This window comes from Streptopelia decaocto (assembly GCF_964273445.1).
Source record: "Streptopelia decaocto genome assembly, chromosome: 9".
NCBI lineage: Eukaryota > Metazoa > Chordata > Aves > Columbiformes > Columbidae > Streptopelia > Streptopelia decaocto.
The window spans coordinates 19941416-19962152 of record NC_138664.1 but is presented as its reverse complement, the minus strand read 5'-3'; the positions used below and the strand labels follow the sequence as shown (position 1 = coordinate 19962152).

The window sequence follows — 20737 nt, the reverse complement described above, 5'->3', positions numbered from 1 at the left end:
TGTGGCCATTGGTGTCTATTCTTGGTTATGCAGTTGTCTTGTGTGTGAGGAGCTGCAGCTCAGATTGGAGACAGCTACGGGTGAGGGCAAAGAGCACTTGCACTTCGCTGCCTGTACAGGGCAGCAGGAAGGATCCGACCGCAGGGGCTGCCCGAGGTGTAAGCACCAAAGCAGCAAATCTGTTTGCTCCTCAGCCTCACCCAGGGCTGTATGTGGCTCCCAGAGACCTGGCCAAAGAAGCAGGGTGGGGGGGCTATTTTTCCACCATCCAGGTTCTGTGTAACATTGCAGACCAACTTCTGATTTGGGAAGGCATCAAGCAGCCCACACACCTTACACAGGCATCCCCGCATCTTCACTGTTAATACTTGCAGGAGACACAGTCCCTTTCCCTCAGCCCTGTGGTACTTGCAGTCACAAAGCCAATGCGTCTGGCACTTACAGAACAGCAAATGCTGTGAACTCCATGGCTTTAGCCCATCTCTTGTCCATGTGAAGCAGGGAAGTCGTCATCCTGAGACAACAGGCAGCAGTAGTCACTCCTGACCAACCTTTGCTTAAAATGATGCATCACCCATAAAGGTGGGCAGCGCATTCACAGCTTTACTGGGGCAGTGTCCTGTCCCATCCTTTCCTTGCTAAATTAATTCCTTTCCCATGCAGGCGCTTCTCAAAGGCCACTGCAGAAATGCTGCTGCCTTCAGAGTTCAGTGTGGCAGCAGTTAAATAGGGCAGCGCATCTCCATAACAGAATGGAGAACAGCGATAAAAGAAATACCAAGGTGAAATTCAAAAGGGAATTTGGGGAGACAGAACAAGAATAGCTAAGCTGGAATTTGATATATCAGGAAACTGGCTGCCAGAGTCTTTAATGGCCACAAATGATCAGAGCTTAAGAGGAGCATATGGTAACAGGCAGGTTCAAATTTTAGAAGCCATTTTTCCAGCAACTTGCTGTTTAGGAGGAGGCTTGCCAGCGTTTTGTAGGAATTAGTCATCCAAAACCACGACGTCCAACATGACTGTGCCTCCATAGCCTGCAGAAACACTCCTGGCTCCCTGGGAACTCTGCACTTAGGAGTCACAACCCCAATGCCATCAGCAGCAGAGCTCCCCGGGAGGACAGCCTGCTTCGTGCCAGACCCAGAGTGCTGAGTAATGACAGACCGAGGGGCGAGAGCTGCAGCAAAACACGGAGCGTTTAAAAATGCGGTCTGCTGCGAGAAGAGAGCAAGGACTGCTGCAAGAGAGGCACTTCCATAAGGGGAAACTTTTCCAAGCAAGTACCTTTAGGACACAAACTCTGAGCTCTTTGAGCATCTGTAAAGAGCACTGGATCCTCATGGTACAGTCTATGGGATGACTCTTTGCTTACAGGTCTCAGTATATCTGTAGTTTTTAGGCCTGCTCTGCACTCTTTTGTTTCCCACAGAATAAGCAGGCAGGGCCGAATGCAGTACTTTAAGCCAGACCAGTAGAAGTGGTTCCAAATGTACTGTGGACACCAGTTTAATGGCATCACAGTGCCTTATCCTGATACAGCTTGTTTCCCTAAGAGCCAAACCCCTATACTCAACATATGCCAGTCCCCACAATGGGAGGGTTGTACTTCTTCATATACACTGGAGTGGCCAAAATGGTCCATTAGGGTAGGTAAATAAGGCCTTAAACTGCAGAAAGAAAATAACTCCGTGTTAACCAGACCTCAAAGCAAGCTAAAATGCAGCTACAGATCTGTGCTTGAACACAGTCAAGAGGGATGTTATTTCAGCCACATCCCAGGCACTAAGAGCATTTGCAAAAGGGAGTTAAAGCCACTTTGAAGTGGTTTCGCACACCAGCTTGTTTTTAACATCCACACTGGCAGGACTATAAGGGTTTCTCTGGGATTAGTGTCTGGACTGTAATGCCTCTGTTCAGATCCATCCTTGAATACTCGGAGACATGTTCCTGGAACTCTTCAAAGGTAATGTTCTGCGGGACTTTACAGAAGCACCTAAAGAAACAGTACAGTGTCTTATAGGACATTCTGGGTCTGATGTATATGTGAGTGCACCTGGTTGAACCCTCACAGGAGAAGACTAGACAGAGAGGAGTAAGGACACAGAGAAGTACTGGCAAATTCTTGAGGTAGGGGCACAATGGGCACAATGGTATGTCTGATTTATGCCACTAACATTTCACAGTATTAAGGAGCTGTCTGTAGTGAAAGGCTATATTTCAGTCTTGTGAACTCCAACGTTTGTGGGAACAGTCACTTATCTGGCCAGAAGTTGTTTCTCGAGGTTTGCTACTGCACACCACTCACATCAAGCTGTGAAATAAGGCCTCTGAACATCACTGCCCTTCTGTGGACAACACTGCAGCTGCTGGGCAGGGAAGACAGACCTTCCCATCCAGTTTAGACGAAGGGAATAGGGGGACAAGAAATTGAGATGACGGGTCAGACTTCACATCGGACAGAACCTGCCTGTTCTAGGCTTATTTCAAAGAAGAGCTTTGCACGGCCTTCATCTACCAGAAGAGATGATTTCTCAGGACTCTGAGTACACCAGTATGTTTTAATTGCCCCAGTCAGCCCATGGCTCCTGGAGCTCCATTTCAGTTCAGGCCTGGGCATCCAGGCCTAGCTTGAGCTGGCTGTACCTCTGCCCAGTCTTCGGCCCTGAACATCTGTTTAACTTTGTTTCCAGCCTTGCCTCTGATCCCATCTCCTGCTGCTTCCACCTGGACTCCCTGGGAGGACTGAGCCATAGTCAGTGAGGGCACTGCCTGTGCAAGGGCCACCCTTGGCTCCTGGCTCATTTCCCATTGTGAAGCAGCCCTACTAGATTTTGTAAAACATGAGAATCTACTACACAGCTTCCAACTTGAAGTATTCTGTGATATGGCTGCTGGGTGAGGATATGAGGGATCTGAATGACCAGAAGCTTGGGGGGTGGTTAGGAATCACACGGGAGATCTGAATTCCACAACACACGCTGCATCAGTTCTCTTCCTCCTTTCTATCAGCAACACCACAAGAATGTGTTGGGTGGCAGGGAGGGGGGTATAAGCTCAAAAGGAATGCTTCTCTCCCTCTTTGGGTAGAAGGGAAGATAATTAGTATTTCCTATGCAAGGTCGCTGCATTTGACATGGGGATATTTGCCTTCCCTGCAGGGTTTATCAGTTCAGCACAATACCCAAGGGAGGGAGCCACGTGTTTCCAGCAGCTTTTGGGTCTCAGGAGAGCTCAGATTCTTTTGATGAGAAGCTGCCAGGAAAGGGTCTTGGGGAGATGCTCTGCAGCTGACTCACTAGCGTTTCTCTTTTTAATAATGTGCCCTGTAGGGAAGCTAATGTTGAAGCCCATGAGATTGAGGCTGAGCAATTAATACTGAAAACATCCTTCCCTACCATTTCAGAGCCAGCTCAGAAAGAAGTCCTACAGAGACTCCTTTGACAATTGCTAAAGATGAAACACAGAGCATGTAGAAAACACCAAGATGAATTGGACCCGGGGATTTATCGAGCCCCTGATATGATTTTGGCAACAGCAGACCCTACACAGGTCCCCTGGAAGAAGATCAAACCTTTAGGAAGGAGATGAGAGGTGATGAATCTTCTTTCCCTGCTGCATCGGAATCAGAGCTGGTTTTATGAACTGCCAAGTGGCTGGGTGGGAAACTCCGGAGCAGTGGAAAAGCAGCACCAGCATCCTCAAGGAGAAAGCCTCCAAAGCATTTGGCACCTCACTCTCAGCTCCCCTTGGCTGTAGCAGCTCCAGAACATTCCTTTCTTTCCTACAGTGGTTCCATCCCAGCTTTTTGGCTCCTGTGTGCAATTAGGGCAGTCATGCACCAAGGATATTTATCTCCTTGGAGCTGTGACCAGGTCAGTACAGAATGTCCCCAAATCCAGCCTACTGACTCCGTCACAGACAGATGCCACCCTGGCCTCCCAACCCTGTCCATCACAGCTCTCCAACAGAGAAATGGAAACTACCAGCAAGATCTTGGCACCAAAGTCTGAGAACAGCCCAAACCACCGTTTTATTCTTGTTTCCTGACTCAGTGGCCTCTAATATTACTTCGGTATAAACACTATGTAAGTTGTTGCACTAATCACGCCATCCACATCCATTGCTGGTCCCACTAACACATCTGGAAATCTTCTCAGGAGATTAGAGGACAGAACCTTACTGTGAGAAGAAACTATCTTATTCCAGAACTAATTATTCTCTTTGTTAAATATTCTAAAACCAAGCTATTTTGGGGCTGGCATATTCCTGTACAGCTTCTGGAGCTGAAGTGGGGCATATAATCATCTCTCAAGTTCTTCATCCCAGTTTCATGAGGCTCCATTTCTGAGACAGTCACTGAGATAATACATATATTTTTTTTCCCCACTTTTATTAAGTGGAAGAAGTGAAGGTGATTCAGCTGCAGAGGAGAAGCAGAAAAAAAATCACACAAGGCAAGTTTAATTCCCAGCTTCACAGGCTCTCAAGGCTGGAAGACAATTACTGCAGCATGAGTCTTTGCCTGGTAAAGCTCTGCTCTGGATAGAAACTTTCTACTCTGCCTGTCTTGAAGACTCTGCTGAGCCCTCCTGCCTGTGGGATGCATCTTTACCCCCGACTTTATTTCTCTGTCCTGTCTCCTGCCACCTTTCAAGAAAGTACCCGGGGAAGGAGAACACCTCTCAGAGCCCCCCATCTGACTCGCCTGGAATCACACCGAACTGAGCTGGGAACTGAACCCAGCTGCTGTGCCTTCAGTCAGTGCTCCAGCCATGCGATTATTCTTCCCCCCGTCATGCGTGTCCGCCATTGCTGGTTCTGTGAAGGTTCTTCATGCACCAGTTACCAGTAGACCTGGTTGTTTTGACTCTTCATGTCACTCTGCAGTTTGTGTTGCAGCTTCCATCCAAGTGTGTAAATCTGCAATCCTGGTTTTCACCTCTTCCCCCAGGGTCAGATGGGAAAATCAAAAGAAGTTGTTGCCATCAGACAGGAGCCTCCACCCCAGTGTTAAGGTAAAGGAAACACGACCCAAACCTGCTGCTCCGAAGCTGTCCTGCAAGGCCACCATGGCCAAGCCACTTCATGGGATGAGGATGATTTCTGTCTGCACCTCTGAGCTCTCCAGGATGAAAAGCTCTATGTCCTTTTGAACCCGAATAGCACAAGCACAATGGTGCCCTGATCTTTCATTGCTCCTGCCATATAAATAATAAAAAGGCAGCATGGGGGAAGATAAGGCAGCTGCTACATGGGTTGTTCTTCTGCTGTAGATAAATAAAGGACTCTAGTCTCCAGAACTGTCAGTCTGGCGCCTTTCAACAGCAGGCAGTGAACGATTATTGCAGAGGGAAGAAATGAATAAATAAACACCAAACAGACGACTTTCTCATGGATGCTCACTCTTCTCAGGCATGGGCAGCATGTGCCCACAGCTCTGCATGTGGGAGGCATGGGAAGCTGGCAGTTCTTTTATACATTTTACGTTTGTTCTGTTCTGCCCAAGTGCCTGATTATGTATTTTTTTTTAAGAAGAAATTGGCTGGGGGAATCCGGAGGTTAAGAGCTGCAATAAGAGGCAATTTTTTAAGCTTTGTCAGTTTTTGCTGCCTAATCAACTGGACATTGTCCCTTTGAATAAAAGATCCTGAATTCTCAGCGAGATGGCTGAAAGGTACCGTGAACTCCCCGTGCATTTACCATATGGTACAAATCTCCCTCACAGTAAATAGCAGAGTGAGCAGCACAGCTTGGGACGTTATTGGGAAGTCTGGCAAAGGGAGGTTGAACTGTGGCTTGGCAGAATGCTTCATCCCACTCTAATGGGATATTGTGCAGCTCCCTGGGGTGAAGTGTGGGTGATCCACCCTTCAATTTTCCTTGGGATCAGCAATGGGAAATACAGATCAGAGCCAGCCATGGCTCTAGGACCCCCTCTGCCTCCTGCCATTGGCTCAGGATGCCCAGACCCCAGAAGAAAAGCTTCCATTCTTGCTCTTTGCTGTCTCCTGCCAGGAGAGGGAGCCTGGCTCCTGCCTTCTGCTTTAGGCAGGCTCTGATGGGGCTGGTTCCTTCCCTGCGTCCCTGAGACTGTCTCATTGCACAGACTGCCTAAAAGGAGCCTCCATGCCCACAAAATGTTCCTTGGCATGAGCTAGCAGCCAGAAAAAGGATCCTTCCTATGCCAGGTCCCTAGCATTTGAAACATGGTACTCCATGGAAATCCAGACCAACACATACAAGATTTGGAGAAATTGTCTGTGGCAAGGTAAGGAAACTTAGTGACTGTGAGAGAACATCAAGGTGAATACCTTGAATTTGAATTAAAGGTTTTGTGACGGTGAGAGAACATCAAGGTGAATACCTTGAATTCGAATTCAAGGTTTTCTTTAAAGAATGCCATGAAGTAGCCAAATTATTAAAAAGAAGCCTTATAAATTTTGAGCTGCAGAAAATATCTCATACCATCTGTGGATGGGAACCTCTGCATGAACCCTGATTGGGTGCTGAAGAGGTACTGTTTTGGAACAAAGCAGTTCTTTAATTTTCTTCTCACTAATGTCAAATCTACATGACGTATTTGAATGGTGGTCTTTCCAAATGATCTTAATGTTACAAACGTACCGGCTGCCTCCTAGGGGTTGCCCTGGCTTTTCAGCCTCTGCCTGTGGAAAGTCCTAGTGCTTTTTTGTATCTTTCAATCTAATTTTTTGTGGTTATCTTATTTCCTTTTAATGCTATTAAAGCTTAAGTGATGTACACTCCCTACAGTTTTCACTCAGTTTTTGCCGAACCAAGAACCTCTAAGGTAGCTGTTCCTGGCTGAGGCCGAGGCATGAATAAGAGGAAGAAACCCCAAGCATGTTGGGTCCAGACTGATACAAAACTTCATCCATACAATTGTGGGTGGTGTGGCAGAATATGTACTGGGATCCCACCTGAACACACTGCTGGAGAGTGGAGAAATGCCCTAAAAGGACATGGGTTTAGATGGGAAGCTGGAGGGTGCCACGTTAGCGCTGGGAGGTCGATGCCATGATTGAGGGCCTGGGTTTAGGCCAGGCACTTACCACCATGCGGTTGAGGGACACCCAGCAGTCGTCGGGGAAGTCCTGCAGCATGGGCACGAGGAACTGGAGGCAGCCATCCCAGTGACACAACAGCAGCATCATCCCGATCAGGTTCACGATCCGCACCACCGCACTGGCCAGATCGTAGGTCATGTGGAAGATCTGCAAGGGCCAAGAGGGAGCGGATTAGATGGCAGGTCCCCAAACGACCAACCCAACATAATTAAATGCAGTATCAGGGTCAAGAACCTTGCTAAAGTAGCAGAAAAGGCTGCATCAGCTCAGCTCAGGTCAATCACAGCATGCAAGCAGAACCAGCTGAAAAACAGATTAAAAACCAAAACACAAAATCATAGTCATTCATCCTTTCTGCCCTTTGATTTTGCCTTCTAATTTATATTAAAAGCTCTGTAACTAATTTTATAAAATAAGTTGGTTGCAAATATTTCTGGAACACCAGCCACTCCTCAGAAATAAACTCTATCATTACATCTTTTTAACTGCAATGCCCTTCTTTGATTTCTGCTCTTGCTGAATGTGTGCTAGGCACTGACCCATGGTGGAAGCTGTCTTTGTACTGCACGGCAGATGCAGTCCCCGCAAATATCAAACGCAAGAAAGAGTGGCCTCAAACTCAGCAGAGACTTCTAGAAGAGGATCTGAATCACCCATTTTCTTGTTTTTCTTGTATTCTGCAGCTATATCACTTCCAGTCTTATGTGCAGGTGTGCAAGGAAAAGAGAAACGTGGCAGAGCTGTAAACATTTCTTAGCAAAGAAGCCCAGAAACAGGCAGGTGCAACCACATCTCTGCAGTCAGTTCTCTAATGCAAACGGAGTTTATGGCCACGTTGTCCACAGTACTGGCCATAGCAGAGCACACTGAGAAATCCAGGTGACCTATTATCAAACCGGCATATACAATCAAGAATTACTTGATGGACACTTATATTTTCCCTATGGGTGGTGTGTTTTGGAGTTTTGGGGGTGCTTGTCATTTTATGGCCAGCTTTGTGATGACAGCTAGACACACAGGGCATGCCAGCAACTGCTCTACTGAACCACATATAGACTCAACGTTGGATTTCCCTTCTGTACAACATGCCACAGTGAGGAGAGCTGGGCTCTGGTGAGTGTGGTTCAGCACAGAGCCCACCTTCTGGTCTCTTTTGCCATTAACACAGTTCATGAAGAGACGAGACCTTCAACCCATTGCTGGGCAATGGTTTGGATCCAGTAAGGACCAGTCCTCACAGTGTGCTGGCTTCCAGCTAAAGAAGTTGACCGTACCACCCTGAAAACAGAGACCCCAAACACATCCGGCATCCTCTCCCACATGGTGCTGTGTCACCATGGCAATTTGTGACAGAGATGCAATGGACAGAGGACTATTAGGCATGTCCCAGCTCTGCCAATGTGTCCTGCTCTAGAGCTTCACCTGAGGAAACGTTAATCACATCTCCCCACATGTGGTCTTGCCGTTTCTGGGAGAGGAGGAGTGAAATATTTGGAGTGTTGTGTGTGAATGAAGCGGAATGAGCTCAGCCTTCTCGGGAGGCACATCCAGCCCGGCTGGTTTGCAGCTCAGCCCGCAGTCTGGTGACACAACATTCTGGTTGGACTGAATGGAAGGGAACAAAAAGCAGACGAATGGGAGGAAGTAAACAAGAGCACTATGAAGCAGATGAGGTTGCATGTCCCAGCTCTCTTCCTGCATTAACTATCCACTCTTCAGATGGAAAATAAACCTGTAAACAAAACTCTCTTATGGGGCACCAGGCAGTGGGCCAAAAGGTACAGAGACACTGACACAGGCTTAGAGAAGATAGCGGTTTGCTGCAACAGGGACTGAAACCACAGGGAGTAGCACATCTAGCAAAACCTGAGTGCTGAACACCTATGTACCCGTCATATCTGCCCAGACCAAGGATCAGCCTGCCCAGGTCCCATTGCAAGTTGGTTCAAGCAGCTAAAAAGGCAGGAAACTTTTGTTATAAAATAAAGGAATCGTGGTTTGTCGGTTTAGCTGAACTGGCTCATCGCTCTGCTGTCAGAGCTAACCATTCAATTTGAATTTCTGTTTCCCCACCTAATCGGGATGCCACGAGCTCGTACGTGTTGAGAGATGCCAACGTGCTCAACTCGGACCGGGAGGGAGCCAGAGAAGGACGCTGGAAACCACAAAGACGAATGTTTTGGTTAACTGCTTCTACAGCCCATTATTTCCACCGCATCCAAGATGCAGGTAGAGTCCACAGTGTCACCTGGTGTGAGAAAGGCCATTCTAGTGATATTTCTGGGCTGAAGAGAAGAAAATATCCAAAGTACCGTATGAAAGGCTGTTCTAGGAAATCTGACTTTCAATGCCGACTCAGTATGAAAGCTGAGCGCATAATTCCTAAAGAATAATTCCTACTGGTTTCACCTTTTTTTTTTTTCCCATTGCAGAAATGATCATTCTCATTTAGATAACCCAAAGCGAATCCAGCCTATTTGAGCGACAGCCACGGGCTATGCTTTTAACAAAGCCAGAGCAGTAGTTTGCAGAAGGATCACTGAATGGATCTTTTGTATCGCCAGGGTTTTACTGTGCTAATGACTTTTCCTCTCCCATCTATGTGTGTTTTTTAAAGAGCTGCAGGCCTCCTGCAACCCAGTGAACTGCAGCCAGGGACAGGGATTTAGGAAGTGGTGGTTTCAGCTTCTTTGAACCTTGAGCACTAACCTATCATTAGAGCCACTGGATGGAAACACACATCCAGAGGGTAGGACATCTGATTTGTGGCACTTATTTACCAGAGAAGGAGATGCGCTAATTATACACAGGAATTCCTGTTTCTCTCTGCTGCCCATAAAGTAAGCCTAAATAATGAACTCCAACTGTAAATGTCTGAAGTGCAGGTGAGACAAATCCTATTTCAAATGTCAGTCTCAGGAGTTACCAGCTTTGGCCCACTCCCTGGAATACATTTGCATTCACGTGCAAGAGAAAAATAAGAAACACTGACTGTGTGGCACACGGGAATAACTGAGAAGAAGCTCCTCGTGTAAATGGGTGGCTCTGTTGCAGGAATATTAACTCCATTGGTGTGCTGGAGAGTGTCTAAGTCAGAGCTGCAGTGCCCTTAAGCAGTCTGGAGCTCACCAGGGAGGCAGGGGGAAGAAACATTTGAGAATAGCTGGGCCATGAGCAGAGGAATGTGGATGGTGAATGGAACTTCTCTGGTTCTCATCATTAACACTCAGGGCTTTCTTGTTGTGTTGTAACACAATCCAGGCTGGGTCTCAGAGCTTCTTCTGCCCCTGGGACTGCTTGTGCTTTCTGGCTTTCTGCTGCCTCTGATTGGGAAAAGGGGAGCGAGGAGGAGAAGGACAAAGCATGGATTCACACTTAAAGGTACCTCTTTCCAAGGGTATTATCTGATAGAGCTAATATCCCTGCTTCTTGACTGTCCAAAACAACCTGTGTCTTCAGAATCCCTGTTACAAAGCTGTCTCTTGCAATGCTTGCAATGCTTTCTGAAAAAACAGCTTGGGAAAGTGAGAGGACCGAAACTTTCCTCAACAAAGTCATCTCTACTTAAAGAAGAACTTCATCTTGGAAATCCTGCTAATACAGAACAAGCTACCGGGATCCCATCAGTATGAATCTGAAATCTTGTCAGCCCCAAACGGCTGCGTACAGTTGTGTACTGCAGCAGGATTCCTCCAACCTGCGCCCATGGGTTGGAAGAAATCAAGGACACCTTGGAGAAGTGGGGACCCAGCTCCGGCAGTGAAACAAGGGCTTTGCCTGAAGTCCAACTCCTATGTTTAATTACGCGCCTTGTTTTCTGTTGGCACACAGCTTGGTGTGGCTACCCACACCAACGGGTCACCAGAATTTCTCAGCTCTTTGAAAGCCATGGTGCATCAGTATTCCTGTAGCACTTGCAAACTAAGAGAGCCTGCGAGTCCTGAGCCAGTGCTGGTGTCTGTATCCTCGCTATGGTTAATAAACAACTGTGATAAAGCCCCTGTGGATAATCAAGTAGCTATGACACTATTCCAGCTTCACAGAAAGCAAAGAATTGACTCTTAATTTATGGCTTCAAAAAACCAAAGACCTTAAAAGGAAACACAAATGTCAAAAGAGATTCAAAACAGTGTCATATGTTATTCTGAGTGCTCTAGTCACAGTTAAGGTTGTTCTGCTGTAAGGAAATACATATTTACTTATATTTCAGAAGAGTATTTGTGAACTATGGGGGAGAAAGTTGAGATGTCTTTCATTCTTCCTTTCTTGGCCTTCGTAGATAACAACAGAGGTAAAAATACATTTTCCTCATAGAGGCATTAGCTGCCTTTTCAAATCCCAGTGCTAATCTCTTTATATACTGGGGACAGGTGGTTGCTGTGCAGAGCTTTTCTGAGCCTAAAATACTGTTAGATTACTCTAGGGTGGTTGTACTAAGTACCCGCATCATGACTGGGCCTCGTCCTATTTAGTTCCAAGAACTGACTGGACAACAGTTTAAGCTCTTACTCATTCTGGCCAATGTGCAAACTAAAGGCAGCTCATTACAAAACCAGTGGCTTTTCTCCTTTAGGGATCACTACCACGAATCAGCGCAAATTCTAGTGGTAAGGGCCAAAACGTCACCTTCTCCACACTCAGCAAGTCTTGACTGACACAACCCACGTAAGAGAGGAAGGGTTTGGGAGCCTTGGCGTGCAGCTCTGTCCTGGGAGGCTGGAGCGAGGGGAAAGACAAACAACATGTGGAGCTCGCAGGATGGGCTTCCCCAGGAGGAAAAATCCTCTCCAGGCCCACACAGCGTTATGCACATTAAAGCACCGAAGCGTGGAAGCTCTAGCATACACAAGGCTCACACAGAGCCAAAAGCCCCGAGCAACTCAGACACTGTGAGGACACACATAAAAATCTGAGTTGAGAAAGAAAGGGCAGCTCCCCAAGAAATCCAGCCTGCTGAGGAAACCCACACTGCTGGGAAACACAATGTTTCAGCAAAGCAAAACAAAACATCTCGAGTTGCTCTTTCCCTCTCCTTGATGCTGCAAGGAGAAATGCATCAACAACCCCTCTACTTGCTCCTTCCTCACCCTCCCCAACTTTCTATTCATTATTCCAGTAATGTCATGCTTAAGCTGTGCCAAAACATAAACTAATTTTACTACAAAAGGTTTGTTGTCTTGAGTAACTCACCAGGACACACATCTGGTTGTTTTGGAAGAAGCGACAAAATGCTGCTAATGCTGCTCTTGCCACTAAAACATACAAAGTCTGCATTTCTGAGGCAACTGTTGCTCAGGCTGGCCTGCTGAAAAGGGGTTTAGTTAAGGAAGAAAAATTATGTAAAGGACAGCAGTTTGGGCTTATTTACAACTCCAGAGTGTACTGGGAAGCAGGAGTCCCTTACGAAGGATCAGCTTTGGGTCAGACAGCTTTGCGCCGTGCTCATCACCATGTGTTTGGCAGAATGGCGCAATGGTACGGGAGGGAGAGAGGGAGCTTCGAGATCCAGATTGTATTGGGACAACGCTGAAAGCACCAGCCAGCACAGAGCAGATGGGCTGGAGATGGGAAGTCATCTGTGCCGCACAGATACATCTGCAAGCAGCGTGCAGAATCAGGGATGCGCTCAACAGTTTGAGACGGTGTGAGATTTGGTTTTGCCTGCTTTTTGCTGTGCCAGCAAGGAAAACTATAGCCAGAAGATCAAGTTTTAGATGAAGGCCAGAGTTTGGGGTTGATTCTCTTTTTATGCTTGCTTTGCACCAAATGACATAATCAATGTCAGCAGAGTTGCTGATGCTGCCTTGAGTCAGTGCGAGAGGAGATTCGGGTCTGTGATTCATTAGGTTTAACACTCACGGGGGAACATATTATGGAGTGTGCTTGTCTCAGAGCTGCCTGGAACAGCGAGTTTGAGAGAAGTGCACCGAGTGTCAGGTGTTAGAGAGATACCCAAGTAGATTTTACACTTAAAATACAATAATCCTTTGTGCTGCTGTGGCAGATTTCATCTGAAGGTCTCAAGGGACTCGGCTGACATTAATCTGGTATGCTTCAATATCTCCAGCGAATGTGTGATCTCCATTATTCTAGATGGGCAAAATGAGGCATATAAAAGAGAAAAGCCACTTCCCAGATGTTGCAGAGAAAGCTGAGAGCAAAGTTTGGAGTCAAATCTAGGGATGCCAGCTTTGATCTCCTGCTCTAACCACTGCCCAGGTATTTTGTTGACTAACTGGAGCCCAAGCAGGTCCCCTTGATGGTCATAAACAGCCACTTCAGCGCCAGGACAAGCCGGAGCGTGTATGTGCACATGGGGCAGGGAGAAGTGATCTTGCTGCAGCCTGTTAAAGCTCTGCCAGAACACGATGCAAGGCTCTGCCTCCTCCCAAGGTGATCTAACTCTTCTTGCCTTCTGCCTCAGAGACTTGTGTCTGTTGGAAAGTATTCACAGCAGAGAAAGGTGAAATAGCAGGACTAATTAGCACTGAGAAAGCTGGCGTAAACGGCAGATGTTTATAGATATATATATAAACCCCAAAGATCCCGCCACCACCATGTGTTTTGCCTCTTGCACTCTCAGAGTGGAGGCTGTCAAGACAACAGCCCCATTTCCCCTCCCCATGCCACCATTCCCAGCCTCGACTTTAATCTTCAGCATTTTAAGAACTTTCGTCACCACGGCAACACGCCACAGACTTTTAAAAATATTTTCTAGCACAACTCGAGCGACTGTCTTTCCTGCATCGTTTTCTTTAAATCTCTAGGGAAAAATCTTCAGGGTTGGATTCTGTCTGCACTGAGCTGAGCTGGGAGCCTCCCATGGATGCTAGTGAAGAGGGACAGGAGCTGGCCAGTGCCACCAGCACAGAGGGACAACGGCATTGTCACCTCCCAGGGAATGTGTCCCAGAACAGCGATGCAAGGACTGGGGCCAGGGTTTTTTTATGAACCTCTATAACTTTGGAGGATGCACCCCTTTGCTTTTCAATGGGGCTTATGTTCCATATGCCTACCGCTCAGGTTTGCAGCAGTATCTCTTGATATAGTTAAATGCTTTTGGAGAAAAAAACTCAAGCCCCCAGAGCTGTAAGTAGGTTAGGTGTCTCGCTCTCTGTGGGAATTAGATATCTTACCTCCCTAGGCTTTTTTTTTTTAAATCTCTCGTGGCTCTTATCTGCATCTTTGGGAATTGTAGCTCTTACGAGAGGCTGGCAATGAATCACTTCTGGAAATAGGTCACAGGCTTTTTTGGAAGTTTAAGAATGACCACAGTCATCAGGCAAAAGGTCTGTCTAGCTCAGTAGCTATACATAGATACGCCTAGGGAAAGAAATATCTGGGAGGTTGAGAGGAAAGGAAGCATGAATACCTGAGAAGGAGACAAGAAATGTAACTGGTTTGAAAGTGGGCATTAGGAAAACATGGGTAGCACAGGGTAAGAGGTGACACGTGTCACAGCCTGGACACGGCATCGAGGAGCTCAGAGTGGGGTGAGAGGCTGGACCGGACCAGGCGCAGGTATCGAGCAGCAAGATGAGGTAACCGCTGGATGAGTCAGACCATGGAGGTGAGTCCAGGCTGCAGACTGTGTCAGAAGGACCTCGGTTGTGGTCTGATCAAAAATTCACTGAGCTAAGGGGGAAAACACTCCCTGAGTGCACTGAGCTACCAGGGACAAAGTCAATTAAAACAGTTAGGATGGACGAGTAATGAAACAAAGCACTCATGGCAACACTGATCAGGTTATGCTATTACCTAGGTCAGTGACACCCCTTCCCTTGGAGCACAGACCTATTTTCAGCAAGTGAATTACAAATTCATATAAATAGGTGTTCTGAGGAAGGGGATCCCCATCATCTTTCCTCCCAGCAGCAATACCAGGTGTCAGAGCTGGGTGCTGTCACATACTGTTGTGAAGCTGTTTGCCTTCCACTGAGGGATGGCTTTACCATAGTTCAAAGATTCCTGATTAAGGGGTAGGAGTTAAAAAACAGTAATTATATTATAGAACACCTTCTGGGACAGTTTGGTCCAGGGAGAAAATGCCGCCAGGCAGGTAAGACACAAATATCCCAGAAAGACATCAGTATCGTGTAATCCTCTGGGCCAGGAACTTGGCAGGATATTAAATGGATGCCTAAATAAATAAATGGCTGACTAAAAATAACTTTTAAAAAATCTGTTTATATTCTTTGTTTTCAGTGCTTAAAAAACCCTGAGGAATAAATCTTACCTGTGAGCAGATTAATGTATAGCTGTTGTTTTGGAATTCATCGCGTGCCCCCACTGAAAGATTTGATGATTATTAAGAGCAGGAGAGTGGACTAAATGAACATCTGGTCTGCCACAGTGCCTCCCCGTCCCCATTTACAGACATGAACGAGCCTGACCCAGAGACCTAGGGACTGCCAGCTGTATTTGTATCCATAAACACACAACCAGAACACGAGAGAAAGGAAATCACATCAAGAGAACAGATGCTTCAAATGAGAAAGAAAACTGTCTTCTCAAAAGAAATTAGCTGTGACCTTTATCTTTATATTTCTTTCAGTCACAACTGAATTTTTTAGTTTAAGATTCCTAACAGGTTTTTAAAAATCTAAGATTATCACTTAACGTATGTATGGATTCATATGACTACCACCTGGGATATAATATAGACCCATTAGGTCCTGCCCAGTAAGTGCAAACTTGCTGAAGAACTGCAGAAGCCATGCAGTTTACTCGTCATCAATTAGTACTTCTTTAATGCATCTTGCATTTCAATCGAGAGAGCAAAGCACACACATATTAACCCACTATTCAGCCCTATTTGGATATCTGTAAGAGTGAACTGAAAGATGCTGAGCCAAAAAATGCGTATCTCTCAATGGAATCAGTACGTGCCTCTTTGTCTTCAAAACGCTTTTCTCTGCATTAACAAAGCAACATTTGCACAGGCAGTTGAGGCCTCCAGCTCACCCTAGAACAGGCTTGAGCAGTCTGAAGCACAAGTTTATAGGCTCTGTCCCTACAGAAATCTGGCCTGTGGCTCCATAGCCATGGCGGACCCTATAGAAGCAGCACACAGAGATCAGGGCATATTTATGTACAAAAGCATAAACTATTGCTGCTTACAGCACAGCTCGCATTCTGCAGGGAGGCTGCGAACTTTCCACCTAACTCAGTCCTCTAGCTTAATTCAATTACAACCACGGCAACCAAGGACAACTTCCACCCCTTGACTTTTTATACCATTGGCGATTGTAAGACCCACAAAAAGAAGCGGCCTGGCAGGCCTGGACACTTGGATGGTTCCACGTGCCACGAGGCAGAGTGTGTGAGCAAAGATAATGCAAAAGCTCCTGTGGCTGTGAACTCGGTGACACTGTGTTTTAACAGAGCCCAAAGTTCGCAGCCTGAGGATGCTCAGCACACGGCCTGATTTTCAGACAGGCTGCGCATTTGCCTGCACAGTCTCCATTGATCCCCGTTGGGCACTTTTTCTTGCTAGCAACGTTTCAGCAATGGCAGATGAAACGACGGGTGCACTTCACACCACGGTGATGAACAGTTTTCACTGCAGCCCTGGACAAATTCAGAAAAAGCAGGTTTGCTTGCTGGCCAGGCTGCTCTTTGGTCCCCAGTAGTGCAAATTTAAATTGCTTTGTTAGTGTTGGTTTTTTTCCCTAAATTGCTTTGACTAAGGCTTGTCTGAGTGTTTCCAGAAAAGATCTGAATCATCTTTTGGGGGACCTCAACAGATTGCTGACAGAGCGCAAACCATTTCATTGCAGACGGATGCAAATTTATTTCCATAGAGTATGTCATACATGTCACATCCGGCCCAAGACAAGTAAGAGGAGAGACAAACGTCCTCCTACTCTTTTAGAATAATAATAGCAACATAACCTTTTCAGTTAGAGAAGCACCTTAGAGAAGACATCCTTAAAAGAAAAGCGCAGTGAAAATAACTCTCTGAGTAATATACCTCAGAAAACCTGTACCCTCCAATAACCTTCACAGAGCAGCAGATGAGGAGGCAAAGAGAAATTAGAGGAAGAGGAGCTGGGTGCATTTTTTATTTGCTTTAAGAATCTGGGGCAGGGAAAACTGTTTTTTAACCAACAGGCAGCACAGATGATATTTATGAGAAGTATGACAGGTTAATTCCTGCTGTGGTTGTATATAGACACTTCTGGTTGATTATAGAAAGTCAGAACACAGATGTTGAAAAGCAGTATTTAAACTCTACCTAAAATGTTCTTAAACTTCCATTAATATATGCTGGGCAGGAATATAGTCCCCAAAGGCTGCCATTTTAATTAGAAATCCAACAGGAAACGCTGCCTGATGACAGTTATCAAGTAAAAAATCCCCAGAGCTGGAGCCAGCAAGAAAGAGATTTGCACAGTTCTTTTAGGGGTATAACATTATATTATAATAATAATAGTAATAATAATAGTTTGACAGGGATGTTGTACATTCAAGCAAAATACGAGGGTGTTATACAAAAGTGCTGCTGTCCCCCCTGTGCCTCAGAGACACGTCACCAAGTTGAAAACGCAAAGGGGAGTCCCTCTTCGTATTCACAGTATGGGGCTTCGCTGGTCTTGAAACCAATCTTCACAACTTTGACACCCTCAATTTGCAACAAACCCACAGCAACCAGGCCCCCAAAAGGCAAAAGATATTAGGAAGTGCTTTTAAAATGCCCCACTCTCCACAGCCAGGTTTCCATCCTTTTTCCCCTGAAAAGGAAGACACATTTCATACCAAATACTCGTCTGTCAGTGCCGGAATGGACCCAGACACTGCCAAGGCATTGCAAGATGCTCACACAAACATTAACAAAATCCTAACTAAACCTTTTCCTCTTGCTGCATCACGCGATCAGAAAGTATTTTGTTGGTGTTTCTCTCCCAAAAAGCACAATGCATGATAGAATTATTTAAACAAGGCTACTTGCTCTGGCCTAATTTTGGTTATTTTCCTTCTGAAATGGCTTTGCTGCTACATCTATTCAACTTTTCCTACTATCCTGATGGGAACGGGACCCACCACTCTCTCTGGATTCACTCCTCTCTTGGCCTCCTTCACACCAGTGAACTCAAAGAATCATTTCACCCGCTTCAGTTGAAACCACAACTGAACAAGGTCAAACCACATCAGATGTGGACCCAACTGCTCTAGAAAACTCTCTTTGGCAGCAACCAGGATCAGTTAATTCAGAAAAAGGCCTAAGAACCTCCCATCAGGCAGAGGGATGCTAACCCAGCTCCTCAGAAGACTTCACCTGAATGTGTAATAGTGAGAGATTGATTTAAACTTGGAAGCAGGAGTGGTTTTTAACCTTCCAAAGCTCTTGTCTACCTTATAACTCTGGATATACTTATAGCTCACACAAACATCCAACCTGCCCTTGAATTGTGCTGTCTGTGGAAGCAGCTCTGATGTCTGAGTACACGCTGTCTGAAAGAACCTTCCCCTGAATGCGTTTGGAATTTGCTGCCTTTTCAATTTCATTGACTGCTCCATTTCTTTCCTGAATACAGCAGGAAAAATATATACAGCCCTCATCTTTTTTTCTAGTTCACTTATTACTTTACAGGCTTTTTCTCTTCGCCTTAGAGGAAAGAATTTCAAACTTTTCATTTATTCCAGGTTCTCAATCATTCTCATCAGTTTTCTCTGAATCCACTTTACTTCTACAGTGCAGAAGCAGCCCAAGTAATTCAAATTGGGATATTTTTATCCTCAGTTATGCTATGATGGTCATTTAGATTATTTTTTAATGCTTGTCTCCACCCTGTGCCCTGTCAATCCCCGTTCTGCTTTTCTATCCCCTCCAGCAGAGAACCAGCCAGTAAGAAGCTATACAGAAGCGGCTTCTATAAAGAAGCTATACGATGAAACAGAAATGGAGCTGCTTTACCAGTTCAGCCTTACTCTGCTCGGCTTCTTGTTCAGCTTTAACAGAAACCGAGTCCTCTGGGAATTCACTTCATAACCTGCTCATATGCCCTCTCCTGCCTTGCCCTCTGCAGTGTGGATCATTCCTGAGCTTCTGCTGCCCTGTCTGACTTAACGACACCTCATTGCTGTGAAAGCCCCTAGTCCAGCGGTAGGAAAATTTGCCCCCATCAGTGTAAGAAGAAATAGCGAGAAGAAATGACAGGAGCAGCACTGAAAAATTACCAGTGGAAATGAAGCACATGGAAATGACAGCACTGATCATTCTTTTCAGTCCCCTAGCAGCTCGCTGCTGCAGCACAGCCTGCCTTGTCAATACCTCAGAATATTTATTCGGAGAAATTAAGTCTAGGGTAGAATCTGCTTTACCTCTGTGACTGGCTGGGCTTTACAAGAGCTATTTCTACACGTGCCATGTCTACAAAGGCTACAGAATAAGTACATAGAGGCTATATTTACACCAGAAGGTAAGGAATGGACTCCAAGCAAGTGATAGGTATGTGGAGCCAGCCTTGCGCCACACACTCTTCCACCCCTTGCGGTGGCTGGGGCTGTAGCACCTGCTCAAAGTATCAACCCAGAATCAAGAAAGGCTGACATTGGCTTTCCCCCCCAAAAACAAGTACTAATAGAGCGGTAAAACTATAACACAGGGCTAGATTTCTGCCCTAGAGAGCAAACCACGCTGTAAGAAGGGACAGAGAAGGGACCGGTACAGCGCTTCAGTGGTTTGCATTTACTGTAATGAGTGTCTTTTCCATGAGCACTTCTAACCTAAGGCAGAATTATTATTAAGTGTCAGTGGTGATTATAAATGAAGCCGGATCCCTGACCCCAGAAAGCCTTGGCAGAGCAAGAAATGTGAATCAGGACACAAGTCAGGCAGAGGATGGAGACGCCAGGAGCAGCTGCAACATATGGGATCAGGCAAGGAGAACAAGCAGGGCAGCAGGGACATTCTTCCTAGCCAATGTGAAAATACTCATTTCAGAAAGCTTCAGCGCTGGGACTACACGATTCTCTGCTTTAAATAATACTATTGGTTTCTTTCTTTGTATTCACGGTGCTTTCCCCTCCACTAAGTGAACAGGGAGTTAAGATGCCGACAGGGAGCTCTGCTTGAGCAGCACACGGTAAGAAATGCTGTTTGGAAACCCACCGTCTGGCAAACTTGACCCTTCTCAGGCTGCTGCCATCCTGGCAGTGTGAGAAGGGGTGGTGGGATGCTTGAAAATGACAACAGAGCACAGGGTGAAGCAAACACAGGGCACCAAACTTGAACCTCTTCAGATTCCAAAGCCTGAACAGGAGAACCCAGATATGAGCCCAGTCCACTAGTTTAGGGATCAGCATGAATTCAAAACCGTGGGATCTGATTTCCCAGTTCCATTTCTGAGACAGCTGAAATCTCACAAGACGCAAGATTTTGTATCCTTTCACCAAAATATCATCTTCTGGGTTCATAGCACCATCATATTTCAGAATTCTGTGCACATGGTGGGCAGCTGGTGAGACATGGGAACCGCACTGAAGTTTCTCTTCGTGACCACCTACGAACCAGTGACTTCCTCAGGAGAAGTGGCTCTGAGGCACACAGATGGGTGTGGGCACTCTGAAGAGCAGTAAACAAAATAACATGAGGGATCAAATATATCGCAGTCCCCAGCAGGGAGACTGAAAATGGAAGAGAGTTG

The 20737-nt window shown here is 46.1% G+C and overlaps 1 protein-coding gene across 1 annotated transcript in view; it reads right to left on the bottom strand.

Moving 5' to 3' along the window:
* Positions 1-20737, bottom strand: part of HCN4 (hyperpolarization activated cyclic nucleotide gated potassium channel 4) — a gene marked incomplete at both ends in the record, with an annotated part of 92142 nt that overhangs the window by 29612 nt on the left and 41793 nt on the right. Inside the window, one exon of the mRNA XM_082061480.1 lies at positions 7074-7235. Coding sequence (XP_081917606.1) covers positions 7074-7235 — 162 coding nt within the window. The remainder of the gene's footprint in view (positions 1-7073; positions 7236-20737) is intronic.